Source organism: Parastagonospora nodorum (genome assembly GCF_000146915.1).
Source record: "Parastagonospora nodorum SN15 chromosome Unknown scaffold_11, whole genome shotgun sequence".
In the NCBI taxonomy this organism is placed as follows: domain Eukaryota; kingdom Fungi; phylum Ascomycota; class Dothideomycetes; order Pleosporales; family Phaeosphaeriaceae; genus Parastagonospora; species Parastagonospora nodorum.
In genome coordinates this window covers 321,460-347,701 of record NW_001884559.1, presented here as the reverse complement: position 1 = coordinate 347,701, position 26,242 = coordinate 321,460, and the positions used below count along the sequence as shown (strand labels likewise).

The window sequence follows — 26,242 nt, the reverse complement described above, 5'->3', positions numbered from 1 at the left end:
AGTCTAGAAGTGGAGAATCTCTAGCGCAGTTTGTCTGGCTTTATTCGCATGCAAGATGCTCTGCAGGAAAGTTGAGGATGGTCATGACGGTCCGTCTTGCTCTCAAATTTCAGGGAAGAGTTCTCGGATCTCGGAAGCTGTACGTACGCGCTCCTCTCCCTTCTCCCAACAAAATATTACAACATGTATGACTTTCTTGTCATACACCCACGAGCTTGAAGGTCGACTTATACGGTATACGGTGAACCGTATACCGTATAAGCTGGCAAGGATTTCATGCCCAATAATAGGACTGGACGGCAGAAATCCGGAAGTGCGAGACAAGATCTGTAACCTAGCGGACTCTATGTCATCCTACAGTGAGTCTAGCGTGCGCTAGGTACTTGATATATAGCTGGGGGTGCGAGCGGTAGAGCGAAGAAGCGCATATCAATACTGGGAATGTAACTTGCGGATCGAGCGGATAGCTGGAACGTGACGCTGGTCGTAGCTTTAGCCTGAACGGCATGGCGGAACATCGCAGTTCCAACCAATTAGCACACAGTAACTTTAGCGTATGCCTCTTCCTACAACGATGATGCCCTCGAGAGCTGACGGATTTGCCGACTCGGAACTATGAGAAAGAATTCATCCTGCTTGGTATGACCGAAACGCCAGTGCGTCCCTTTCACATCCCTTCCACGCACGCGATCGTAAGGAGTATAGATCATGCCAGGTATCTTCTAGACATATAGGTTCCTTTTCCTCCCACAATAATTCATCACAAGAGTTCTCGCAGTCCTAATCCCACTTTTTTACACAATTTTTTCGATAGCGCAATCGTTCCAGCTGTTCCCAGCGGCACAAACAATACTTGGAGCATTCTTCCAATCGGTTTTGATAACAGTTACTGACTATACCTCAACACCATTGCAATGTCCCAGGTCCCAACTTCACATGACGATGAAGAGCAGTTGCTCCAACGATATAAGGAGGAGCGCGCCAAGCGCCTCACGAAAGTTGGCCGCGGTCAACATATTGACACTCGATCGGAAGATATCAAGGATCTTGCCAGGGACCCATGGGTAGATTACAGTGATCCGCTAATTCAGAATCCTCCTCTGAAAGACGGGAGTAGTGTCAAATTCTTAATCAGTGGTGCTGGACATAACGGACTTCTCTTCGCATGCCGCTTAGCAGAAGCTGGTTTCAGCGGAAGCGATATTGTCTGCGTCGACATAGCTGGTGGCTTCGGCGGCACCTGGTGCGTTCTTTCCATTGTGTTTGCAACTAGACCACAGCTGATGACGGTATTAGGTACTGGAATCGCTATCCTGGGTTGATGTGTGATGTAGAGGGTTACTGTTACCTCCCCCTGCTTGAGGAGACGGGTTACGTTCCGAAGCACAAGTACTCTTTTGGCGCTGAGATCCGAGGCCAAAATGAGCGAGCTGCAAAGCACTTCGGCATTCAAGGCCAATTTTGCACGAAAATTGAATCCCAGATCTGGGATGACGACAGAAAGATTTGGGTCGTATCAATGACCCGTACGCTCGGCGAAGGCACGAAGCCTCAAACTATTACCGTCTTTGCGGAATTCATCTTCATTGCTGGAGGTACTCTCAGCATACCGAAAGTTCCAAAGCTCCCAGGTTGGGAGGAGCTTCGCAATTCTAAACGTATTTTCCATTCAGCTCGTTGGGACTACGACTACACCGGTGGCAACCAGGAGCAGCACGACTTGGTCAAACTCAAAGACAAAACAGTTGCAATCATCGGTACAGGTGCAACTGCAGTCCAGATTGTGCCTGAGCTGGCGAAATGGGCTAAACGCGTGTACGTTATCCAAAGGACGCCATCGTACTGTGGATATCGCGGCAACCGCTTGACCAACAAGGAGCATTTCGAGAACCTATCGAAGGAGAAAGGCTGGCAGAGTGACCGGAGACTGAACTTCAATGCCTGGGTTACGAATAATCCCGAGGGGTATGGCCCCAATCTGGTGGACGACGGGTGGACGCACACTCCTGCTGGTTGCGGTCTTCTCGGCTCAAGCAAGAAAATAGTTGGACCACATGAGGTTAAAGAACACATCGAGGAAATCCATAAGATCGACCGACCGCGCACTGACCTGTTGCGCAAGCGCATCGATGACATGGTCAAGGACAAGGACACTGCCGAGAAGCTGAAGCCATGGTACGGCAGCTGGTGTAAACGTCCTACCTTCCACGACGACTACTTGGAAGCTTTCAATCAATCCAACGTCACACTTGTCGACACGGACGGAAAGGGCCTGGAGGCCTTTTCTAAGAATGGCTTTATCTTCGGTGGCCAAGAATACGAAATCGACGCTCTGATCCTCGCAACAGGATTTACTTCTGGGGGCGGTCTGGATCCCGCTGAGAAACTGGGCGCCGTTATCAAAGGTCACAACGGAGAATCAATCTCCCACAAATTCGACACCACAAAGAATCCACCAATATACGGTGTTGCCATAACCGACTTTCCTAATCTTTTTGGTTACTTCTCATCCGGCGCTGCAGCTTCCTGGAATATGACTTCAATCTACGATATTGTCGCGAAGTTTACCGCACAGGTCATCAAAAAGGCACACAAGCTGGCAAAAGATGGCGAGAGAGTTCTTGTGCAAGCCAACCCGGCAGTGGAAGAAAAGTGGGGCAATGAAACGGCAAGAGCCGCCGCATGGTATACTCGCACTTGAGAACTGTACTCCCAGCTACTTCAACTTCGAGGGAGAAAGCTTGGGCTCGTCCAGTTGAGGACAAGGAGAAGCTCAGGAAGGCTAGGCTGGCAGGCTGGGCCGCTGGTCCAGTCGATTACCAAAGGAGGCTGGAAGCCCATGCGGCTAAGCCTGATCTCGAAGGGTTTGACGTCACGGTTTTGGCTATATAGGTTGATGGTTTAGATATGTACGCAATTAGACACCCAACTCTTCCTACCCACTACCACATGTGTTCTATGTCCAGCGAAAATATGAGAAGACGCGTTAGATTATTATCTTGCTTGCTACGATGTGTCAGGGCCTGACCTTTATGTGGAGTTCAGCTTGGGAAGGGGTACGTCTTCAGCACAGCTGGGTATCTCACACTTCTGAGGTTAGGCCTATCGGAATTAAGATCAAATTGAAGTCTCACCTGCTCAACTATTAGCAGAAAAGTAAGAACTACAAGTGGGAAGACGTCTCGGAGCGGTACCTCAGGTCAGATCGTGATACTACGCGCACTCGCAATTTGACCTGGACGTCGTCGTTGTTTTCTCACTCACCAAACCAGCCGCCGCCCAGGTGCTTGTCACGATACAAGTTTGCGATCGTCCGCGCGATCGTCGACCTGTCCAGATTGGGTGAAAAGAGAATCCATCACTCGTCTTCTCCTTGCACCCAGCTGTATCCCTTAGAGGAGATTGATGATTGTGTTGGCAGGACAGGATGAGTCTTGCCACTTTACGTCCGAGTTGATGGGCCTATCGACACCACATGGCAGACAATTGAGGCCGTTCTTAAGTCCTATTTGAGGCGCCTGCTTACCGTTCTACTCTTTGATATACCTGGGATCTTGGTTGAAGCTGGAATGGCGAAGATCGCAGCCAGAATGGCTAACAAGAGTCATAGACATTCGATTGCGAGCCTGATTGGACCTTCCCCTTATTTCTGAGACTTTCCATCGCCTAAGGCTGCGGACGTCAAAGGGCACATGCGCACTATTATCTCTCGACACAGGCCTCGGTAGTTCGAGCCGGATGTTTCCATCAAAGTGAAGTAGTCTACCCAATCGGATGAACTTGCATGCGTTGGAATCCACCTTACCCGCTTCTTGCGCCATAGCCCGCATAGTCGAGCACTTCTGGAAGCCAATGATATCGCATTGTGAGTTACTTGCTGCAGCTCATGCGCCCGAACCCCGTCTACTCGTATATACCTAGGTATAAATCTCTCCGCAGTATAATTATGCGGATACTCTTTCGTGCTAACACATTTCGGGCTTTAGGCATGGCTTTCCACTGTCACCATCGTTTCGTACTTACAGTCTGATGCTTACCTCACATGTCGGCTTAGACGTTGAAATGAGCGTCAGGAATACAAAAGGAAAATTATTTCAGACACAGTCAGTGCATAGATATCGGTATTGATCTCAACATGAAGAGCACGGCGAGTATTGCGAAAGGTCAGTTCATTTGGGATTCGAAACATGATGACCGATCGCGAGGTAAAAGATCTCATAAGATGTAGAGCTGTGCTTCTCGCCCTGGTGTTTACGTCCGTATTTCATGATGTTCTCCCGAGGTCGGAAGCATCCTACCTACATTCAACGCATGAATGATTAAAAAAACTTTGCTCCCAGTCTGGACATACGACCTTTGGCAATACCAAGAATCTCCACATTATCTTCTGCCAAGTTGTCGCTGCAAGACATTCCTCGGATGAAGGTCCTTGACCAGGCGAAGATGATGCGGAGCTAACGGGACGATCAGCTATGCTAGGGAATTCCCCCATGGGGGTTCCATCTGATAAGTCTTCGCTGCCGACAAGTGGCAAGACAAGAAAGGGGCGGCGGCTGCATCCGAGCGGCGCGCCGGTATTTTGCACAAAGCAGGGGTTTGACCGCTGTCGCAACACTGTTCTCTATGCCGAGATTTACCCAACTAGATAGGTGGCAGGGTAGCCGAGCAGGGCACTATCCTGGACAAATGTGTACGCGATCGAATTAGTGGCATGACCGAATGGCTCGAATGTTGCTCATTCGCTCGTGTTGTTGGATGGTTCTTATCGTTTAATCACGGTAGAATGGAGATGCACCAACTTTGGACACGCGACCGACCGAATATGCTAGACCTTGCACCTTGCCCTCTATGCGCGATGCGACGGCCAACTTGCCAACACAGTTGCTGAAGGAGTGCGAAGAGAAAGTATCATGGCTGTGTATATAAAGACGATGCGTCCGCTCTTCATTGTCCCTCACCCACAAGCTCATCCACAAGATACACGACAAGACTCTTCTTCACATCATCCATTCCGAAAATGAAGTCCGCTATCTTCAGTCTCGCTGTCTTCCTGGCCTCCGCCTTGTAGGTTCTTCATACTCTGACGACAAGCATATTATCAAGCTAATCCTTACGTATAGGGCCGCGCCCGCGCCACAACAAGGACCGTAAGCAGCATCGTACACCTCTATTCATCTATCGTCATGACTTACGCATTTTAATAGTGATGCATGGTTCCCCGACGTCTGGAGCTGCCGTTGCCATAGCCAGGCGCAGGATCTTCCTGTTATCCAGCCAATCTGCAGCAGCTTTGGTGGCAACGACATGACCATCTACCCTCCCGCCCAGCCAGACCCATACCTGGGCAGGTTCGTTTGGGTAAGTTAAAACTCTTCAATCGCTGCTCCAGACTCTGACTGACTGTTCAATGCAGTGCCAGAAGACATCTCTCAAATCGGCACAGAAAGAGAACAGAATGGCTGGTGTGTTCAACGACGCAGCATGCCAGAAGCAATTTGGTGCAGATTTCAAAGCGGACTGCCAGGTGTTTGGTTATGCCCTCTGCTTTGGCGAAGAGGAATGCTAGTCAACAGCGTGTGAGCTTCGGATGGAAGGTGAATTCTTTTCTGCTCCATTGATTTGCAAGTATTGCTTGCTATTATGCAGCTGGGACAAAGTATCTGTCCCAGATATGGATCTCCCTATTTTAACCTAATATTACACTGCTATGAATTCAAATGTTTGCTGCTCAAGTATGCAATGTCGCGTTGAGCCTACGCGTGTTCATAAATGTGTAAATGATCTTGATAAACTAGCTTGAAATCTGGATATTCTAGAGTACGGCGGTGATCAGTCTCACGGGAGACGAAAGCCTGGCCGCGTCTAGGACACATAACTTACACGACATTGGAATGAAATAACGGATTCGATAGATAGCGAGATTAGCTCTCTTTACTTCATCTCCCAAATTTTCTTTCGGTCGAAATGTAATATGGCTCGTAGTCTTGTTCGGTATTATCCGTTGCCAAATTCAGACATAGACATGCACATGATCAGCGGCTGTGGCTCGAAGTTCGACGGCGCAGGGCACAACTATTAATCCCGAGTGATGCGCGCAGGAAAGCCAGATCGAAGTCAAGGCGGACCTTATCTCTAGTAGACACCGGAGCTTGCGCGCAGCTTCCTGCAATCTTACGAAATTCTTTCCTGAGCCAGTATATGAAGCCTCGATGTCATCTAAAAGTGGAATTTATATACTGAGATCTCCCTACCCATGTCAATGTGCGATAAGATAGCATAAGGTAGTGTGTCTTTGACAGAGTATATGAGCTTGAGAGTCTAGGTACTGAGATGCATCGCAGCTACGAGATACACTATGAGGGATATGCATGCGAATATAGCGAGCTGAAGTCGTGATCAAGCTTGACACTTAAGCCAATGAACTTCAGCTTGGTCAGCCCCAAAGCCCGATTACCCCACCTTCTAGATACATTTTCGCATTTCAGTATCTTAACGGAAACTTCTCCCTCATATCCTCTGTGGTTTTGGTGTTGACACTTTGTTGCGATTTGCTTCCACCACGAGACCTCACCTTCTTATACAGCAACGCTCGAGTGAGCCTCCACGCGCACCGCTCTTGCACCAGAAAGACTATGCCATACTCTTGACGTCATAGTATCGCCTAGATGGAGTTTGATATACCCAGCTCGGAGTCTCGCGGACTGTGGTCCAGTGCTTCTGATGGATGCGTGTTAGCGTCCTTCCGCCTGATCGATGTGAGACTTGGTCGTGTCGTTCCAGCACCAGCAAATTGTGAGTACGTTGCTCTAAGCTATGTCTGGGGCGGGCGGGTGCCGAGTAGATTGAAGATGACAGACATTCGATACGACCCAATTCACGATTAGCAATTCCAGAACTCGTATGCTCTGTTGGACAAGAATGAACTACCAAGAACCATTGTTGACGCCATGTTCGTGGTAGCTTCAATCGGCGAGACATATCTTTGGGTGGACAGCCTGTGTATCATACAAGATGATCTTGAGGATCTCCGCCACAACCTCCGAGAGATGCATCGGATTTACTCTCATGCAAACTTAACGATTGCAGCGACCTATGGCGACAATGCTGACGCTGGAATTCCTGGATTACATGCAGGGTACTGAAGCATTCACCTATTAGAGGAGGTCGTTGAAGGAGTGAGTCTTTGTGAGAGCGAGCCAACAATGACATTCCAAACCCTCAAAACAACTTGGAATAAACGTGCATGGACTTACCAAGAGTATCATTTCTCAGATCTTTGCTTAGTCTTCGCCAATCAGAGGGCCTATTACGAGTGCCGGTCCAGCACACGAAGTGAGGTTATGCCTCACGACTTTACACAAGAGCTTACGATGAAGGTATCATATCATCCCCCCGAAACTACGGGAACGGCACTGGGTTTGTTGCAACATCACTTGTTTTACTACGAGGATCGTCAGCTTACGTTTGAACACGACATCCTCGATGCGTTTAGCGCGGTGTTGGACGAAATCGGAGAACGTTACGACACTGAATTCTGCTGGGGCTTGCCAATTAACGAGTTCCTACGTACATTGCTCTGGACCAAACACAGCGACGATTATAGTGTCTCACAGCCTGCCTTTCTCCGAAGGGCTCCGCGTCCAGACGGCATCTTCTTCCCCTCTTGGTCTTGGGTTGGCTGGCTCGGAGGCGTGATTTTCAACAATATATACGGAATTCGATGGCGGAAAAAGCGCCAGGTAGACGGTATGATCGTTTGCCCTTGGGATGAAACATACTGTATTGATATACCCTCGGACCACCTTGAGACTGGTGTGTTGGTCATAAACGCCAACTTGGCCAACATCAACCTTGGCCTACTTTGTGTTGATGCACATCCGGAAACTTTGCACTTTGACGAAAATGAGATAATACCTGAGGTCACACAATGTATTCTCCTCGGTATCGTTGATGGGAACGGGAGACTGGAAACTATTCGAACTTATCGCTGGGTCGAATACACTCATCTCGTAATGGCGGTTGAGCAACACAAGAATGGTGTTTACTACAGGAAAGGCCTGATAGAACTGCGAAAGGCCCAATGGGAAGCTCAAAGCATTGCCACGCAGAACATTCGTCTAGGATGAGGAATCATGGGATATTGCACCGCGCGCTATCAACTGCTGGGGTATCGGTACAAAACTGGAAACAAGTCTCCTCAAGACATGGCTTTACCACCCAGCCAGAACCCACCCATCCACAAAGCACCCCAAACTGGCTGAGCGAAAGCCCTCAGCACTGCTGGACCCGGACATGTACCCGTCAATCCCCACCCCACACCGAACGCCGCAGCTCCAGCCACGAACTTTGCATCAATGTCCTTGAAAGTCTTCGTCGGTAGCGAAAACTTCTCTGAGAATGATGGCGGACTGCTGAAGCCCTTTCGCTGTATTTCGACGAGGTTCGGTAGCACGCCGAAGAGTATGACGAGGGCGAGGGATGGGTCCCATTGGTTCATGACGGGGAACGACAGGAAGGAGGCTACTTTTGCTGGGTGTGCCATGCCGGAGATGTGAAGGCCGAGAGCGAATAATAGACCGGAGAAGAACAGGGTCACTTTGCGGGCGATGGAGCGAGACTCTCCTGAGCGTTTGTCGGTTGATGTACTCGCAACTATGTCTTCGACGAGTTTCGGGACGGTTCGCGCAGTGATGATGTTGATCACGGCAAGTATTACTAGAGTCATGGTTGTTGCAGCGCTTGGATATGTGGGCGTGTAGCATGGGAGGCCACCGGGACATGCTTCAGTGTACAGTGTAGGATGTGCGAGGTGGTGTGTGATGATAGCAATGGGGAAGAATGTGCCAACTGCAACGGTAGATCTTCCGCTCAGTCGTGGCAGTCCACACAGCATGTGTCCGGAAGTACATCCGTTTGACATCTATTTTGTGTTAGCTATCTGCGGTCTGCTCGTTCCTCAGTGCTTTAACATACCTTCGTTCCCAGTCCGATCAGCGCTCCCACAGTGACCGTTGCTAGAGCGGCCGGGAGTGTTATTGGAACCGTGGGATAGCTCGTCATTACTTGTGGCATGAAAGTCTTCAAGGGAAGATAGCTGGCAGCCATGCCAGCAAAGAAGGCTACAGTCTCTTTGGTAGGCGCAGTAAGGACTTGACGCAGGAAACCGGAAGCTCCCAATATGTTTCCATTTTGATATAGCAGGCTGCTCGTCGCTTGGTGTAGCAAGACAGCACCGATACTCGTCTCGACCGGTGTGAACATCCTGAACAACTTTTTTTCTTTTGTGGCCCCTCTTGATCAACAACGGCTTCAAGCGTCCATGATGTACTCCATCTCGACTAGACGCAGCGCCCTAACAAAAAGCAAGAAAATTGTCACGCCAGTTCAGCGGCACATGCTCTTACTTAGCACGCCGTCCAAGGACCCCTAAAGCCCATTGCACTACGCTAGATCAACGTCGCTAACGACAAATTCACCAATCGTAAAAATGCATTTTCTTGACGTCGCCGACTAGACTGCCAGTGCGCAGGTTTAGCCGGCGTTCACTACCCACATTTTGGAGAGCGGGATGGTGGCGCATCGGTTGGAGACGCCTAGCGCACGGTGTGAACGTGGCCCGCGCATGGTGGCATGGGCTATTCGGCGACTGCAAATACCGTGTACTTTGGCGAGAGGACATCTAAGCAAATGAGGCTGATGGTATTGCGAGTTTCAGTGGATCTGGTGCCTGTCATGGGCAGTCTCACGTAGGTTTTCTCTCGGCGTCGGTGTAAAAGGCGGAGTAGATGCCTCCGTACATTATAGAAGGACCGTCAAGCTCGCCGATTACGAATGTCGGCGATGTGATGCAGTGCCAGCGGGATCCTACAGCAAGCCTAATTACTAGACGTATTGCGCGCCGAGGACGCGGTGCTGGATCAGAGTGAGGAAGGGTCCGCCAAGTCCGAGGCAGTCAGGGGTGGTGGGGTCTGAAGCAGGCAAGCACCAAGTAGCAGACCAGACTCTCGGATGGAAATTCTCCTATGTCAAATTGGCACTGCAGCGGAGTCTCGCGATAATAATTCAGATGGACGGTATTTCCCACGCTCATCTCAAAGAACATCTGGAAACCTGCCTCATAGACGGCTCGTCATGCCCTCCCCTGCTTACTCGGTCTTTCGCGTTGCCCCATTCCAGCTCGGCGACCTGTGGCCTTGCCGTCGAATCGACGCCCCGATCACGGAAATAGAGGTGCATGCCAAGATAAGGACGGATAGTCCACTGAATCCTTCAACGCTCCAACGGCACTGCAAGCAATCTTTATTTAATGTTCCGACGTGGAGACCATGGCAACGTCACCAAATGCACGGCCGAACTCCGCCCATCAAACTCAAAGCATGAGCAACACGATCTAGACAAAACAACAGTCGAGCCTTAAGCTGCTAGTTACCAAGGAAAATTACGCAGCCTGGTACTACCCTTGATGCACTACTGCGCACAAGGCGTTGAAGCAGACGGTAAGGAGGGACGATGTTGTGAACCCCATTATAAGGCCTCACGGCACGACATGTTGCACCACGTTCTTCTGCAGCATGGCCAACACCTGCGCCATTCATTACGGATCTCTAAAGAATATCCACAAGCGTGCACGCTATGCATTTTAGCAACCGGCAAAGAGCTTCGGCGACCGTATAGATTATTCGAAACTCTAAGCACGACTTGTCTCGCCGCCCTCTGTGTGAAGGTGAGACATTAGCGTACAGTCGGCGACCACTGCAATCGACACGCCAACGTCAACAGGTAGGTTTCCTGCCTTTTGGGGAATTTCGCTGTGATGAAACACGCTGCTGGAGGGCTATTCCCGTCCACAGATGTGGCTTTCGGCTACAAGTGCGCCTAGAACGAGACCTTGTGCCTTATGTTCATGGTCGGCGATGACTGCAATCGACGACCTGTTGGATACAGCTCTATATTACTCTTTTAGGCATTCTGAATAGCGGTGTGATGAGTCCGAAAGCCTCTGGTTTGAACGCAAATAAGCCATAGTAGGCATATTTGCGGCGAAGTCATGCATAACCTCAAGAGTCGGCGACTACAGGAATCGACAGTCTCGCACAAAGGTATGTTCTTACTGCTTCAGGATGTACGGGGTGACGTGTGAAGGATCACGAAATCCTTCGCACATGTCGGTCTGCGGCGTAGTGCATATCAGTAAGACAACCAAGGTGTAGTCGGCGATTATTGCAATCAACGAGCCAACCACCATGGACTACCAGACCTACCACGGCGAAATTTCTCGCGTACAGCATGGTAGCATGTGGTCTGCCCACAAACTAGTCGGGGTCGCCTGCGTCGAGCTCAGTTGACGCGCGAGTGCTGACATGTACTGCAATGCAGTCGGCGACTCTACAATCAACAGCAGAACCAGACCTACCGCTTCGGGAAAGTTGAGTCGTACGATTGTGATGCATACACAACTCTACTGCAGTTGTCAAGCCTCAGCATTGGTGCAGAAATCCCACGATTGATTAGCGTCGGCGAACTACAATCCACGCCCCCTATAGCACACATAGTATTCCTACCACTTCGGGAGATCAAGAGTAGCTTGATCCCAGGCACTGAGTTGCGAACCAGTCGGGGTGCGAAATGTGAGGCACAAGCAAACAGTCGGCGATTACCGCAATCAACATTTCGTCCATCGTGGAGTAGCGTACCTGCCCATTCAGGCAATTCATCAAGTAGACGTAACGATACCGCCGAATAATCAAACCTAATGGCATGATATCGGTGAGATTGAGACAGAAAGACGTGTCTACAGCTACTCCACGTCTGCTGTATCGTCGAGTGATACAGGTCGTCGTCGGAAAGCTAAGAAGTGTCGACAGACCCATGAGGATTGTGCCCCTGGCCATACGATGTCGACGTCTCCAAGTCTTCGATAAATGCTACAGTGTGGCACAAGACTCATAACCTTTTAGCTCGCCGACCCGAACACTGCACTGGGAGAGATGCATTATGCAGGGCCATAGGAGCTCCTAGTAATGTTTCGCATCAATCGTGGTCGGCGAAGGCAGGATCCCACGGGCGGAAGCATGTGAGCCACGTCACCTTATGGCTCGTGTATATCATGGCCAGGAGTGCTTGGACGCCTGTTGAAAAACACCCGCTGGCTTCCGTACGCTTGTCTATCAACTAGAACAGCCGATGATGGTGGCTGGTCATGTTTAACACCAAGCATGACCTGCGATATGAACACTGGTCTTTATCCTCTGTCGTCCCTCTCGACAAGCCAATTGCGTGATCTTCAATGATTAAAAAGCGAGGATGAAGAACACAACTGCTTGTGCCAGAAAAATTGCCCTCGAGCGAGACTAATGGTATTCGGTCCTTGTCTCGACAATGTCTCGTGTACATAGTGCTTACTATGTCTGCAGTCGTCCACGTGAACATCCTCAGAGGTCTCTTCTCAATTTTCTTCAATTACCCGACTGTGATGATATGTAGGTTTAGACAATAGTGCAGTAGATGAGCCTCGAGGACCTGGTATCATGCGACGAGAACGTCACCGCCCTTATGTGGCCTCGTCTCTGTCCGTGTGGTTCCTCGATTGGTGACAACGTCCATCTAGAGATGCACAAGCGGAGAGAACAGGGTGCTAGTTCCACTCGTCGAGATTGCAAAGGTCGACCGGAGACTGTTTGGCGGAGCTCCAATTCAGGTGCGCGTGTGTATGGGTGCTGCTCATAGATCAAGTTCAGGCTTTGGTGGATATTTGTGAATTCGTGGATCGGCGAGAAGCGACTGTATCTGATTTCACCTCTATACCATATGGTGGCAGAACCTGGGGTTGATGTGTGTAGTTGTGCTGCTTTTACATGTATATGTGTTGGTGGGACGCAGTGTGCAGGGGACGATGATGGAGCTCCAAAAGCACAAGCGAGGCACACACAATCGGCCCCTCCGAACAGTTTCGCCGATGCCCGTTGCCTGCAACAACCTCACCACCACCTCAGTCTCTGACCCCGCCCACGGTCGCTAATAAGGTGCGTACACGATCTCATAATCACTATCCAGTCCGAATTCATCAACCCCGAATTTTTGCTCGACCGTCAACTGACACGCCGGCCCCGATAGCTTCTTTTTCCGACTCATCCACCTCCATCCACCGCAAATATGGATCAGGCCAAGTTGGCGCGCATGCAGGCGTCGGTACGCATTGGTACGTTGTAACGGCAATATTGCTATGGCGAGCCTCATAGAGAGGCCTCTCAGTAATTATATCACGGACAATTGGCTAACACATTTGAACAGGGTAAGCAGATTTCCCCCAGCCTCGAGCACCCCGCCATAGTACATTTTAGCACCCAACGACGATAACACGCCGTAAAATTCTTAATTGCGGCCAGAGACCGACCAGGGGGGGGAATAGAAAATGAGGATTGGAAGCTGATTGTTGTTACAGAGGCAAGGGTACTCCACGACGAAAGGTCAAGAAGGTCCACAAGAGCTCCGGCACCGACGACAAGAAGCTACAGACCGCGCTCAAGAAGCTCAATGTCCAGCCTATCCAGGCTATCGAGGAGGTCAACATGTTCAAGAGCGACGGCAACGTCATCCACTTCTCCGCACCAAAGGGTACGTCTACGCGCAGTCCTCATAGGCACGGGCTCTTCTCCATCGACTGAACGGATACAATTCTCTCTTGGAGGCTGATCCCGTGGCCTTTGATTCCACTGTCCGAAGGTTGGCCCAAGCATTTGCTAACAGACGTTGCGTAGTCCACGCCTCGGTACCTTCAAACACCTTCGCCATCTACGGCAACGGTGAGGACAAGGAGCTCACCGAGCTCGTCCCCGGTATCCTCAACCAGCTCGGCCCAGACTCGCTCGCGTCGCTGCGCAAACTCGCCGAGAGCTACCAGAGCATGCAAAAGGAGAAGGGTGAGGACGGTGACAAGAAGGACGACGACGATGAGGATGATGATGACATCCCCGAGCTCGTCGCCGGCGACAACTTCGAGTCGAAGACTGAGGTCGAGTAAATGCTCGATCTGCAAGCGTTCGAGGCGACAGCACGTGTAGGCCTACCACTGGCACAGTGATGGTCAAGTGGAATATAGTCTGATGTGGAGGATCTCCGCGCTTTATGCGACGAATGACCTATTCCCGATTGACGGTTGCGACGGATCTTACGTGCGGATACCGGGTAGGCGTCAGGGCTACAAAAGAAACGAAATAAGAATTTTCCAAGCATGCACCATGACTTTCTGTGCTATCAAGGCTCCATGATGGGCTGACAGATCACAGCCCATTGAACCTTGATCACTTTGTACGTGTGCATCTAGCAAAAGTGCTTACTAAATCCTCGGCTACCAATAAAGGACGAATATCGGTGGGGTAAGAGCTCTTCGCTATACTCACAAAGTTGCTATGACAAATTCGAGAGCGGAATCTGTCCGCCAGTTTGATAGATCGCGCACCACAAAGGGTCCTCCCGTAAGCAACTTGGCGATACTATGTCAGCCAGCTGGAGCTCTCGGATGCTCAGAATCGCGGCCCGAAATATGATTAACGTGATCGGGCTAGCCCCAACCTGAAAACGCCATAGCTTCAAAAGCCCACTCCTCCATCACCACCTCGAGTGGCACGTCTCTTAAGGGCGTTCCATACACGGCCTAGGTGACGCAGTAAGACAAGCCCGATGAACTAAAGACACGACATGTATATAACATGTATATATAGGGATGGGGCGCTCCTCCCCTCGAGCTAGAGTTTCAAGGTCATCGTTTGTATCCAAGTGCATTCAATCGTCCGACACGTCGGTTCCCCCATCGGAGTCCTAACGCGTGAGCCCTCGAGTCGCGCCACAACTTTGTTCAAGCGCGCGTCGCACTATTTGTTTCTTCCAGAATTGGAGTTCGAGTTTGCTTCCTCTTTTTAATTTCCTCCAATATTTTCAGACTCCAACACATCCTATCAGCATCACAATGTCCACAGAAACCATTCTCATCCTCGGAGGCTCTTTCGCCGGCATAGGCGCCGCGCATTTCTGCCTCAAGCATGTAATTCCCTCGTTACCAAAGAAGGAGGGCGTCACATACAACCTCACGCTTGTGAACCCTTCCAAGGACCTCTACTGGCGAATCGCTGCACCCCGTGCATGTGCCTCAAAGGAGATGATGCCCTCGAACAAGCTATTCTACCCAATTGAGCCGGCATTTACCTACGCTTTCCCCAAGTTCAAGTTCGTGCAGGGTACGGCAACACACGTCGATCCTGCTGGACAGACTGTGTCTGTCACTACAGTCGATGGAGAGCAGCAATCAATCCAGTATGCGGCACTCGTCATCGCTACCGGCTTCAGCACGCCGAGCCCATTGTTCACGCAGCAAACAGACGCTGCTGCGCTGGAGAACGTTTACGACGCTTTCCAAGCTGGTCTGAAGACCGCCAAGACGGTAGTCATTGGTGGTGGAGGGCCAGTTGGGGTCGAGACGGCTGGCGAGGTAGCTGAGATTCTGAACGGCAAGCCTGGCTTTATGGCTTCAGCACCGAAGAATCTGAAAGCCAAGGTTACGCTTGTATGTGGCGACAAGAAGCTCCTCCCCGTCCTCCGTGAAGCGATTGGCCAGACCGCACAACAGTACCTGAAGCGCGTGGGTTGCGAAGTCGTCTACAACACCAAGGTCGTCTCAGCGAACAAGATTGGTGATTCGGAGGGAGCCAAGACGAAAGTCGAGCTTTCTAGCGGCGAGTCGATCGAGGCAGACATTTACATCGATGCGACTGGCACGCGACCCAACACTGGCTTCCTCCCCAAAGAGTGGCTCGGCGATCGTAACAAGGTCGCTACCAACCCCAAGACCCTCCGTGTCGACAATGTCTCTGCCCAGCGAGTCTACGTTGTTGGAGATGTCGGTTCTCACACTCGTGGTGGTGTAATAGGTAAGTCGTAGTTTGAAAAAAGCTGGCACAAGGCAAGCACTAATGTTTCGCAGACCAGTACGACCACATCCCCGTGGCCATGACGAATCTCAAGACCGATCTGATCGCTCATCTCACCGGCAACGCGCCCACGGGCGACCGTCACTTCACTCCCAATTTGAAGGAACAGCAGATCGTGCCCATTGGAACACAAAAGGGTGTTGGTGCTTTCAACGGCTACCGGGTACCGAGTCAGATGGTGTGGGCGATCAAGGGACGAGATTACATGATCAGCCAGCTAGCAGAGGGTACATTGCGAGGTGACAATTACAAGAAGGAAGGCAAATGGACGCCCATTCAGGATGCTGGAAAGGCTGGGCTGAGCTCCGGTTAGGTCGGATTGTGCTGTATCGCTTGCGTGCTTGTTTTTCACCGCACTGAAATACCCTAAGTGAGATTGTCTGTAATTGAATGTTAGCTTTTTTTAATTCATGTCATACTTTGAGATATTTGCGAAGGCGGAACAGATCCCCACGCCCCCACCAAAAATAAGCTTAAATGCTAGCGCGTCATGGTCTCAAAGCTCAAGCTCCAAAATTTCCAGGACCACTTCAAAACCACCACAACTACGGACTACCTACATACCTCACCAAAACCAGTACACAGCGTCAAGATGGCGACGACACAGCAATCCCAACCACCGGCCCTCACCTTCCCCCGCCCCATCTTCGCCGCCGTCTCCCCCCACCCATTCCTCCAAGCCCACCTCTCCGCCAACCGCAAAACACCACTCCGCGCCAACGCCCGTTCTGCACACGCCTTCCGACGCCCAGGCATAAACACAGGCAGCCTCACGCACGCCAATGGCAGCGCAGTCGTGCGCCTCGGCAACACGAGCGTCGTCTGCGGCGTGCGCGCAGAAATCCTCAAGGAAGCAGACATACCGGGCACAAACGACTTCTCCAGCGCTATTGACAGCGAAGATGGCGATGATGCAGAAGAAATCGATACCCTGCGCCTCGTCGTGCCCAACGTCGAGCTCAGCACGGGAAGCACGCCGAACCACATCCCCGGCAACGCGCCGTCGACGTTTGCGCAGAGCTTAATCACGCGCATGCGCTCGCTGCTTGTGTCGTCGCGGCTCCTGCGCGCCCGGGATTTGCGCATACTTTACACGCCGAGCGCGAATACGGAGGATGTGGATGAAGAGCCGCAGACGGTGGTCAAGGGATACTGGGTGCTGTACATCGACGTCTTCTTCATCAGCATTGACGGCAGCGCGTTCGACGCCGCGTGGCTGTCCCTCCTCGCTGCGCTGCGCGATACGAAACTCCCGCGCGCGTGGTTCGATGAGGAGTTTGAGGGGATTCTGTGCTCGGATGATCCGGTGGAGGCGAAGACGCTGGAGCTGAGGGGTTTGCCGGTTCCGGCGACATTTGCGGTGTTTGAGGGGAAGAGTGAGGATGAGGGGGATGTGCAGTGGGTGTTGAGCGATCCGGATGCCTTTGAGGAGGGTGTGTGTAGGGAGAGTGTTTGTGTGGTTGTTGATGGGGGTAAGGTGTTGCGGATTGAGAAGAGTGGGGGAGGGGTTGTGGGAAGGCAGGCCATGAAGGACTTGGTGCAGATGGCGGGAGAGAGGTGCAGGGAGGTTGAGAAGGCGCTGGGTGGGAGAGCGTGAGGATGGGTAGAGTGGAAGGGCTGCAACGAACGCACCGCATCACGCCGGAATGAAAGTCTTCACGAGCCATCAGCTCCCTACCGTCAGCGCCGAATCACCATGGAGTCGTCACAAAGAAGCACAGCGAACCAGCGGAATATGTCTGAAGATGATATGACATTTCGCCAGGAGATAAAGTACACTATCCAACCAAACGCCCAAGCGAATTACGGCGGACTTGAAATCCAGCCATCCAACAAAAACGCCATGCCTCCCAGTCCTATATGCTCCGCTGAATAGAGAAAAAAAGAAGATGCTAGTATGCCTTTTGCTGAAATGTGTGGAGGGACAGTAAAATGCCTTACAAAAGGAAGAGATAAAGTAGTCAAAGGACAGGACCACGAGAATGTTAGGTCCAACAACTCCAAACTCCTCCCCGAATCTCCATCTCGCGTCCAAATCGTTTCATGATGTATCGTTAACCCCCGCCTCACCGGACCATCTTCTTCGTGCGCACGATGAAGGGACTCGGCATTTCGAGCTCGGTCTCGGGATCCCAGACGGGGCGGTGCGGGCAGGCCTGCACTGCGTGACTTGCTCGGGCTCTTGCGGCCGAAGCCGAAGCCCTTCCTGCCCTCGTCTTCGCTCATGGCGCTGGGGGGGATGCCGCGGGCTTGTTGCAGCTCAACGAGGGTGCGGCCCTGGACGCCGGTGTTGTTGCGCATTGCTTGGATGCGGATAGCTTCGTTGCCGCGCTTGGTGGGCAGAGCACCGTTTTGCGGCGCGGACTTTGCTGCGAGGCCGTTCTTCCGGGGAGATGTTGAGAGGGCTTCGGCGGAGCGGGACTTGGGGCGCGTTGGCGAGGTTGCGATGACCGGGACGCACGAGACGGGACGGGGCTTTGTGAGGTTGGGCGTGCTTCCCAGGCGCTGGTTCTGCTTGACGAGAGGACGCTGGGCGAAAGCAAGCTGCTTGAAGGGGTCGTCGTTGTGGACTAGGCGGCCGCCTGAGGCGCTGCGGGCGCGGGTGGGGGATGGCAGAACGGGCAGGTCGTCATCGTCGAAAAAGCCTGGCCATTCTGTAGACGGCGATGGGGGAAGCTCGGCTTCCCACTTCTTGCTAGCTGCGGCAAAGATGTTCGTGCGAGCTTGTGGTGCGTTGCGGCGAGGAGAGAGCGATAGACCGGCGAGCGAAGCTGGTGCTGGAGACTGATCCGCCATCTGGATGTCCATGGGCGACGCAGGTACAGGAGCAACAGCGAAGGTCTGCGCACGGGCAAGAGATTGGCGAGGACGCCTCGCTGGCTTAGCTGCCTTCACCGGCTTTGCAGCGGTAATAGTGTCGTCTGTAGAGTCTTCCAGCGATAGGGAAGACATGTCGGTGCCGCTGGCGAAGTCCGAGTTGGTGCCGAGCGTGCTCGTGGAGCCATTGATGATGGTTGTGTCTGCCTCTGCAGGGAAGAGCACACCTTGCTCGGAACTCGACATGATGGGCGTATTTGATCGAGGCGCGAGCTTGGGCGATGTGCTCAGACGGTTAGGAAACTTCTTAAGGGCCATATCTACCCGTTTGTTGACCTCGTCTTCGAAGCGTGACTGTAAGAGGCCAAGCTCTCGCTGGACTCGCTGCTCTGTTTGGATCTTTACTTGTCGCTCAATCTCCAATTGTGCCTTCACTTCCCACTCTCGTCGCAGCTGATCGTCGATCTCTTTTCGCATGCGGGTAATGGTTTCGGCAGCCTGCTTCTCTCGCTGTATGGCCTGCGCCTTTTGGTCCTTGAGGTCCTGGCCGAGCTTAACAACCTCTTGCTCCTTGCGCATAAGCTTAACGATGGGCAGGTTCAAAAGTGCGGCGGTATCTGGTCGGTGGTCTGGCACGGTCTGCAGGCAGCTCGCAATGACCTTGCGGAGCTCCGCCGAGTAGCATGCGGGTATGTCTGGGTAGCGGCCTGACTTGATCTTCTGGATCAGGTCGAAGTGTGTCTTCGCGTTGAATGGTGGCGCTTTTGCGCACATCTCGTATATTATGCATCCCAAGGCCCAGATGTCCGAGTGCGGGCCGTACTGCTCCGCCTTGCAGATTTCTGGCGACATGTAGAATGGGGTTCCGACATAGGTAGAGGCGAAGTCGTGGGATGAGAGAATTTTGGAGAGGCCGAAGTCGCCCAGCTTTACGGAGTTGGCCTCGTCGAGGAAGACTGCACTGTTAGTATACACAATGTGCTGCAAGACAATGAAAGCGCTTACTGTTCTCAGGCTTAAGATCTCTATGAAGGATCATGGGCTTGCGGGGGTCACGAGCAGGCTTCGCATTCGCGCCCAGTCCCATGACACAAGGACCAGCGTCTGGCGGTGCTTCTCCAAAGTGGCAGCGGTACAGCGCGCTGACGATCTGGCTGAATATGCTCCATACGAACTCCTCCTCGCACATCTGGTTGTTGTTCTTGAGGTTGCGGATCACGCGACCCAAGTCGCCATTCCCGCAGTATTCCATGTACAAGTGCAGATCTTGGGACGTCTTGATGTGGTCACGCTCGAAGTAGGCGACGATGTTTGGGTGTCGGAGTTCCTTGAGGATGGACAGCTCGGCTTGGAGTTGTTCGCGTTCCTTTGGCGACATCTTCTGGTAGCTGATCTCTTTCCGGCAGAGGATCTATGGGAGGGTCAGCCATTTCCACGCGCCAACATGCACCGCCAACATACATAGCCATCTGTCTTGCGCCTGACCTTGCGGATGATTCCGAAGGAGCCATGGCCTGCACACGTATTAGTATGTCGAACATGCAGCAAACATATGTCTCAGTGCGCACCAATCTTCTCCAGCACGTCGTACTTGTCGTCCTCGGGCATGATTATGGTAGTGCTATTGTGCAGGAAACATGCAAAGAAGTATGCTTTTAAGGGAGGAGGAAATGCTGGCGTGTTAGTGGGTTGTGCGAGAGTATGCAATGCTTAGTAGGCTGGTGGGATGAATTGGTGGTCCTAGTTCAGGACTATCCTTGGATGTTTGGAACCTTGTATTATGACACGCGTTGGACCAGCAACCACGCTGCACGCCAATTTGAGCCGCGGCCTGGCCCTGGCAACACGCCTATCCTTATCGATAAGCTGCCGCCACCGTCATAGTTCGATTCACTCGATGAATTCAAGCGTCTTGACGTTCTTTTTGCATTCGCCACGATGGACGTCAAGAAGAAGTACGAGATTGAGGCTGCGCTCGCGAACGAGGCGCAGGCCATCTCAGCCGGGCATCTCAAGGAGGAAAACCCGCTAGACCTGTCCGACGACTTTCGAGCATTCTGCGAGGCATGTCGGCGGGGAGACTTGAAGGTGTGCCAGGAGAAGATTTCTGAGGGCGTCAACATAAACGCACGGGATAAATTCGATTACACGCCTCTCATTCTAGTAGGTTTTGCCTGCCTGCAGCTTGCTGTCTGTCGAGGTACTGACCGCTGTGCATGAAGGCTAGTCTCTGCGGACACTTCGAAGTGATCCGCCTGCTACTCGAGAATGGCGCATTGTGCGAGCGCGACACCTTCCAAGGCGAACGCTGCTTATACAACGCCCTCAACGATCGCATAAGAAATCTCCTACTATCTTACGACTATGCGAAGTCGACCAACCCTCTGCAACCACTCGCTGCACACATCACCTCGCTCCTCACCCGGTCTGAACCAAAGACGACCGATATCACGATTACCGCATACGACCAAGAATTCCACCTTCACAAGTTTATCCTAGCAGCTCGATCTCCGTATTTTGCAAAGAAGCTAGCAGCCGCGCCGTCGACGACAACATGGAAGCTACCAAACACGATACCTGCAGAGGCATTGGGCGTGGCACTGCAATACCTTTACTTCCAAGAAGTTTCGGTGCGGAGGGCCCTGTTTGGTCTCAATGACGAGCAAGAGCTAGTGGTTTTAAGTGGCATTGATAAGATAGGCAAGCAACTAGAAATAGAGCGGCTGTTCGAGGACATTACCGAAGTATCGGACAGGCGGCTACTACGGCAGCGTCGTGGCGAGGAACTGGAGAGGGGGAGAGATCAGATGGATAGTTGGTTCCGAAACAACGTGCTACGACACAGGACGACGGTAGACACGGACAAGGTGGACAAGATAAGATGGGATCGAGAAAACAGCATCTTCGCGGATATTTTGTTACGCGCAGACGAGGACGAGGAGGGTGACGAGGAGCAAACAGACCGTTCTCCCGGACCATCTGACTCATCGACTCCACGCGTACGGAACACACCTGGCGCGCTACTTGGAATACCCGTTGGCCCAGTACGATCGCGCTCGCCATCACGCCATAGGAAGCCCAGGAGGTCGACGATATTCCCAGCCCACCGCGCTATGCTCCTACGCTCAGAGTACTTCCTGACCATGTTCAGCTCGCAGTTCAAGGAGGCTCAGGACACGCCGCACCTGCAAATTATCACGATCGATTGCTCACCAGCAGTTCTGGAGACCATTTTGACCTTCATGTACACCGAAAAAGCCGACTTTGGCCTAGACATTGCCATTGACGTCCTTTTTGCTGCGGATCAACTATTCATCGAGAAACTCAAGCAACGTGCTGCCATTATCATTTCTGCGCTTGGAAACGGCTCCACATCAGCCGTTGAGGCGGATAATCCGCGTGGCGCGACTGATGCCGATGCTGATGAGGCTGTCGATATATATGAGGTTATGCGAGCCGGATGGGATACACGTGTTCAACGTTTGGAGGAGTTCGCGGCTCGATACATTGCATACCGCCTGGAACACTATATCGATCAGCCAGAATTTGCGGAGCTGGTCTTGGAGTCTGCGAACAGAGTCAAGGCACGTCAAGAGACGGACACTGTTGAATTGGTAGATGACTTGAGGTTTTATTTGAGCGAAAGATTTAGGCTGCGTTTTGAGGATAGTGGTTTGGATGAGATGATGGACGAGTCCGCAGCCATTCAAGCGGTGGCTGATGCTACCGAAGGAGATCTTGTAGACTCCATGGGCGACTTCGCGCTCGAGACTAAGATTCCTGAGAAGACTTCGGCGCTTGTTCACGAGCAGCTTGCCACTGGTACTATACGAACATTAGATGGTGAGGAAGTTGGAGATGAGTTCTTGCAGGACGCAATGAACTATCAGGTTCTGCTGGGCAAGATCGATGCGCTGCTGGAAAAGCTGAACCTAGATGCATAGTTGAATACATCCCGCATCACTTCGGTGATACGAATGAACACAAAGTGTGTCTTCTTGCGTGATTGTCTTCTCCCCGTCGCTGTATAAGGTACATGGTCTACACGTTTCGCACGTTCGTATGCCTTCAGGAGTCTACATTTATCCTTGCGTGGGCCATCATTTAATTGCCATATCTCAAAGTTCGATGTTAGATTTTCTTCATCCATCGTGCATCATGCATATGACAGGCATCGCGCGCATGCGGTTGGTGTGGCACAAGTAAACTTTAAATCAAAACGCAACACAGGCATCCACAAATCCTAAGTATCACGGAGTCAAGACTCTATATCTTCACTCTCATAGTAGAAACCACAATAGTTATCACGGGTCTTCCCATGGACGCCAGTATGATGCATTCCGTGACATCATTCTTGCGGGGTAGCTTCCGTCGTTCGTGCCCCACTATGAAGTAGTAACGACCAGCTTGACAAATACCGGGAGCACACATAATGCGTGTCTTCTCTCGTCATACATCCATTCTCCAAGCTTCGATCGCAAAGCCGTCACTTTGCTCTATCTCGCGAACACCAATTGCAGCCACACGATCCATCAAAAGCTACACCAAGACACTTACACCGACTCAGAGCTTCACGACAAAGCAAATTGCAAGCATGTCTTCGGCATCCACACAATCGCAAGCCTGTTGCAACACGCCCGCCGTCGTCAGTAAAGGCTACTCCCCGAAGGGCGACTACATCGAAGTCGACGGCTTGAAGACCTGTCAGTCCTCACCCATCCCCATCCCACCCCCTTCCTAACCCCCATCGTAGACGCAACCGGCCCCAAAGACGCAAAGACAGGAATCCTAGTTGTCTACGACATCTTCGGCTTCTTCAACCAGACCCTCCAAGGCGCTGACATCCTCGCCTACACCGACGACACAAAGTATCAGGTCTTCATCCCAGATTTCTTCGAGGGCCAGCCCGCGGACATCTCATGGTACCCGCCGGACAACGAGGAGAAGGGCAAGAAGCTGGGCGAGTTCTTCGAGACGAAGGCCGCACCGCCCAAGACGCTGCCGCGCATTCCGAAGATTGTGAAGGAGTTGGGGGAGAGCAGGGGGATTGAGAAGTGGGCGATTTTGGGATATTGTTGGGGTGGGAAGGTGAGTTATCGCACGCATCTTGAAGTTTCGCAATCGTTCTGACTTGGCAGATTGTTAATCTCTCCTCAATGGAGGGCACGCCCTTCAAAGTCGCAGCTGCATGCCATCCCGCCATGGTCGCTGGCGAGGACGCTCCTGGCGTCAAAATTCCTTACATCATGCTCCCGTCAGGCGATGAGAGTAAGGAGGATGTCGAGAAGTGGCAGAAGGGCATTAAGACACCGAATGTGGTTGAGTGGTTCCCAGATCAGGTGCATGGGTGGATGGCGGCGAGGGGCGATTTGGAGCAGGAGAAGGTGAAGAAGGCGTACGAGCGGGGGTATAAGCTGGTGCTGGATTTCTTTCATAAGCATATGTGAGTATTGGTTGATGTATGTGAGAAGAGGAGGTGCTGAAGGCTGTTAGGGATGCGGGAGCGAAACTATGAAGCTCCTCAATGAGTTTGTACGACTAGAATGCCGGGTAACATATTTTCCATTTCAACACACGAGATAGAAGCGTTACATTTTCGCATTCATCCTTCCCTTTAGCACGCACGTGATTAGGTGCATCAGTTAGATACGCTTGATTTCAAAGTTCATGCCATGTCAGTAGTATCCCAACAAAGCTCCGAGACAGGACCTCACTGCAACTATTCCAAGTTTCATACAAATATGTCGATTTCACATCTCAGCAATATATACAAATCCCTTCTTCCATCCCCTAAGCATCCTTCAACATACTCACCAGCCCGGCCCAAGTCTCCACAACAGTCGGCTGAATCTGATTCGCCGGCAGACTGAACCCAAACGTGCCCTTATCCCTCAACTCGTACGTAAACGAGTACGTAGCATTACCCGTAACATCCGTGTAATCCGTCGAGCTTCCCGTCGTCGCATACAGCGTCGAGCATGACGGGCCCGTCGTGTACGCCGTGCCGGACACAGCGCGGATAGCGGCGGCCGCGCGCTGCGCGAGGGACAGGTGCTGTGCGTTGTTCTCTGGGCGCGCGCTGCAATCGTAGCCGTAGGGCGAGAGGATGTATTGGCCGTACGAGTGCACGTCGAGATACAGGCGGATGCCGCGCGAGTCGCGGAGTTGGTTTACCTGGGCGACTACGCCGCGGTTCTCGGGCGTGTTGCCGGCGGAGGTGCCCTTGTAGGTTTCGGAGCAGGGGTTGGTGGAGGCGCCGTTTGTGAGTTCCCACTTGTAGGGCCAGTTCCTGTTGATGTCGGTGCCGACGCAGGAGTTTCCGGATACGACGGAGCGGTTCTTGCGCCAGAGACGGTCGGTGGTCTGGGAGTAGACGAAGCCGTCCGGGTTGACGATGGGGGTGATGTAGAAGTCGAACTTGTCGACCAGGGACTTGATGGTTGCGTCCGAGGAGTACTTGGTCAATAGTTGCCAGGCAAAGTACTCGGTGGTCATGGATGTGATCCATTCTCGGGCGTGGACGTTGCCATGGATAATGACCGCTGGCTTGGATCCGCGGCCTCCACTTCCCCAGATCTGGATACCGGTAAGGGTGCGGCCTTGGACGGAAGTTCCGGCTGTGATGATAGCAGAGTTGCCGGTGTAGCCGGCCTGCAAGTCTCGCAAGAATTGAAGGTGGTCAGCGTATGGGTGGTAAGCGGTGAACCACGACTCCGATGGCACTGAGGAAAGTTAGTATATACCGCTTGATGAAGTTCGGGAAGTAACGCACCAGCGTAGGTTGATACCTCGCCCTCGTCTGCAAGAACAGCACCAACATCCTCGGCGATGACCTTGCTCTCTCCAACGAGAGCGTTCAGAGCCTCGACATCCTGGGGCGCAACAACGACGTCAAGCTCAGCAGACTTGCCAGGGTTGAGAACGTGGGCGACGAGGTCCTCAACCTGAGCCTTGACACTCTCGGAACCCTCTGGCAAGGTGATGCGAAGGGCCTTGAAGCCATTGTAGTCGACCTTCTGTCCAGCTCTTGGAACCACGGAGCCCAAAGTCGTGGACGCAAGCAGCGCCGATGTGAGGAGGAACTTCATGATTGCAAGAAACGACAACCGTGCTTGTGTGGTTTGTTTCCTGAGGATTCTCTTCTGCTTTTATGCTCTGTTCATGTCGTACGCGTATATTTCACCTGCCCAACTCGTCTGATCTCCGCTATTTACACCAGCCCACCAAGGTACCGTATGCATTAGGCAGGTCCCTGCCCCATATTCCTGGGAGTGCCTGGTGCACTTGCGGGAGATATACATTCGGAGGAGATACGACTCACTTGTTTGGCCGCGTAATATCAGCGCCGACTTGGCGCATGCAGGCGGAAACTGCTGAGGTGTTTCTCATTGGTCCGGAGCCGCGACGCTAGACCATACTGGGCAGGCATGATGAACGTTAAG

General features: G+C 52.2%; 14 protein-coding genes across 14 annotated transcripts; 9 read left to right on the top strand and 5 right to left on the bottom strand.

Annotated features, from left to right (window-relative positions):
• Positions 1-914: 914 nt before the first annotated feature.
• Positions 915-2,945, top strand: SNOG_07441 (hypothetical protein; the record flags this gene model as incomplete). The annotated part of the gene is made up of 2 exons (XM_001797722.1): positions 915-1,296; positions 1,335-2,945. The coding sequence occupies 2 exons, from the start codon at positions 915-917 to the stop codon at positions 2,699-2,701; spliced, it is 1,749 nt and encodes a 582-aa protein (XP_001797774.1). The 3' UTR covers positions 2,702-2,945.
• A 585-nt stretch (positions 2,946-3,530) lies between these two features.
• SNOG_07440 (hypothetical protein) lies at positions 3,531-3,864 on the bottom strand (the record flags this gene model as incomplete). Its single annotated transcript, XM_001797721.1, has 2 exons — positions 3,531-3,594; positions 3,806-3,864. 2 exons carry the CDS (start codon positions 3,862-3,864, stop codon positions 3,531-3,533), a joined length of 123 nt encoding a protein of 40 aa, XP_001797773.1.
• A 1,153-nt stretch (positions 3,865-5,017) lies between these two features.
• On the top strand, positions 5,018-5,566 carry SNOG_07439 (hypothetical protein; the record flags this gene model as incomplete). The annotated part of the gene is made up of 4 exons (XM_001797720.1): positions 5,018-5,064; positions 5,121-5,147; positions 5,205-5,358; positions 5,414-5,566. 4 exons carry the CDS (start codon positions 5,018-5,020, stop codon positions 5,564-5,566), a joined length of 381 nt encoding a protein of 126 aa, XP_001797772.1.
• Positions 5,567-7,202: 1,636 nt separating this feature from the next.
• On the top strand, positions 7,203-8,126 carry SNOG_07438 (hypothetical protein; the record flags this gene model as incomplete). Its single annotated transcript, XM_001797719.1, has 1 exon — positions 7,203-8,126. One exon carries the CDS (start codon positions 7,203-7,205, stop codon positions 8,124-8,126), a length of 924 nt encoding a protein of 307 aa, XP_001797771.1.
• Positions 8,127-8,197: 71 nt separating this feature from the next.
• On the bottom strand, positions 8,198-8,893 carry SNOG_07437 (hypothetical protein; the record flags this gene model as incomplete). Its single annotated transcript, XM_001797718.1, has 1 exon — positions 8,198-8,893. The coding sequence occupies one exon, from the start codon at positions 8,891-8,893 to the stop codon at positions 8,198-8,200; it is 696 nt and encodes a 231-aa protein (XP_001797770.1).
• Positions 8,894-10,834: 1,941 nt separating this feature from the next.
• On the bottom strand, positions 10,835-11,164 carry SNOG_07436 (hypothetical protein; the record flags this gene model as incomplete). The annotated part of the gene is made up of 2 exons (XM_001797717.1): positions 10,835-10,931; positions 11,112-11,164. 2 exons carry the CDS (start codon positions 11,162-11,164, stop codon positions 10,835-10,837), a joined length of 150 nt encoding a protein of 49 aa, XP_001797769.1.
• A 1,239-nt stretch (positions 11,165-12,403) lies between these two features.
• SNOG_07435 (hypothetical protein) lies at positions 12,404-12,593 on the top strand (the record flags this gene model as incomplete). Its single annotated transcript, XM_001797716.1, has 2 exons — positions 12,404-12,479; positions 12,502-12,593. 2 exons carry the CDS (start codon positions 12,404-12,406, stop codon positions 12,591-12,593), a joined length of 168 nt encoding a protein of 55 aa, XP_001797768.1.
• Positions 12,594-13,109: 516 nt separating this feature from the next.
• SNOG_07434 (hypothetical protein) lies at positions 13,110-14,234 on the top strand. The gene is made up of 3 exons (XM_001797715.1): positions 13,110-13,202; positions 13,444-13,614; positions 13,758-14,234. The coding sequence occupies exons 2-3, from the start codon at positions 13,569-13,571 to the stop codon at positions 14,018-14,020; spliced, it is 309 nt and encodes a 102-aa protein (XP_001797767.1). The 5' UTR covers positions 13,110-13,202; positions 13,444-13,568; the 3' UTR covers positions 14,021-14,234.
• A 731-nt stretch (positions 14,235-14,965) lies between these two features.
• Positions 14,966-16,394, top strand: SNOG_07433 (hypothetical protein; the record flags this gene model as incomplete). Its single annotated transcript, XM_001797714.1, has 2 exons — positions 14,966-15,923; positions 15,977-16,394. 2 exons carry the CDS (start codon positions 14,966-14,968, stop codon positions 16,294-16,296), a joined length of 1,278 nt encoding a protein of 425 aa, XP_001797766.1. The 3' UTR covers positions 16,297-16,394.
• A 79-nt stretch (positions 16,395-16,473) lies between these two features.
• On the top strand, positions 16,474-17,580 carry SNOG_07432 (hypothetical protein; the record flags this gene model as incomplete). The annotated part of the gene is made up of 1 exon (XM_001797713.1): positions 16,474-17,580. The coding sequence occupies one exon, from the start codon at positions 16,474-16,476 to the stop codon at positions 17,578-17,580; it is 1,107 nt and encodes a 368-aa protein (XP_001797765.1).
• A 469-nt stretch (positions 17,581-18,049) lies between these two features.
• Positions 18,050-20,408, bottom strand: SNOG_07431 (hypothetical protein; the record flags this gene model as incomplete). The annotated part of the gene is made up of 5 exons (XM_001797712.1): positions 18,050-18,144; positions 18,170-19,756; positions 19,806-20,211; positions 20,262-20,314; positions 20,369-20,408. 5 exons carry the CDS (start codon positions 20,406-20,408, stop codon positions 18,050-18,052), a joined length of 2,181 nt encoding a protein of 726 aa, XP_001797764.1.
• A 330-nt stretch (positions 20,409-20,738) lies between these two features.
• On the top strand, positions 20,739-22,744 carry SNOG_07430 (hypothetical protein; the record flags this gene model as incomplete). The annotated part of the gene is made up of 2 exons (XM_001797711.1): positions 20,739-20,927; positions 21,023-22,744. The coding sequence occupies 2 exons, from the start codon at positions 20,739-20,741 to the stop codon at positions 22,742-22,744; spliced, it is 1,911 nt and encodes a 636-aa protein (XP_001797763.1).
• Positions 22,745-23,232: 488 nt separating this feature from the next.
• Positions 23,233-24,373, top strand: SNOG_07429 (hypothetical protein; the record flags this gene model as incomplete). The annotated part of the gene is made up of 3 exons (XM_001797710.1): positions 23,233-23,503; positions 23,554-23,888; positions 23,939-24,373. The coding sequence occupies 3 exons, from the start codon at positions 23,233-23,235 to the stop codon at positions 24,245-24,247; spliced, it is 915 nt and encodes a 304-aa protein (XP_001797762.1). The 3' UTR covers positions 24,248-24,373.
• A 217-nt stretch (positions 24,374-24,590) lies between these two features.
• Positions 24,591-25,888, bottom strand: SNOG_07428 (hypothetical protein; the record flags this gene model as incomplete). Its single annotated transcript, XM_001797709.1, has 2 exons — positions 24,591-25,522; positions 25,573-25,888. 2 exons carry the CDS (start codon positions 25,886-25,888, stop codon positions 24,591-24,593), a joined length of 1,248 nt encoding a protein of 415 aa, XP_001797761.1.
• Positions 25,889-26,242: the final 354 nt, after the last annotated feature.

Excerpts from the sequence above, each read along its gene's own strand:
- SNOG_07434 (XM_001797715.1), top strand. The coding sequence starts at position 13,569 with ATGTTCAAGAGCGACGGCAACGTCATCCACTTCTCCGCACCAAAGG. Across the intron at positions 13,615-13,757 it reads CCACTTCTCCGCACCAAAGG|TCCACGCCTCGGTACCTTCA; the intron begins GTACGTCTACGC and ends GACGTTGCGTAG.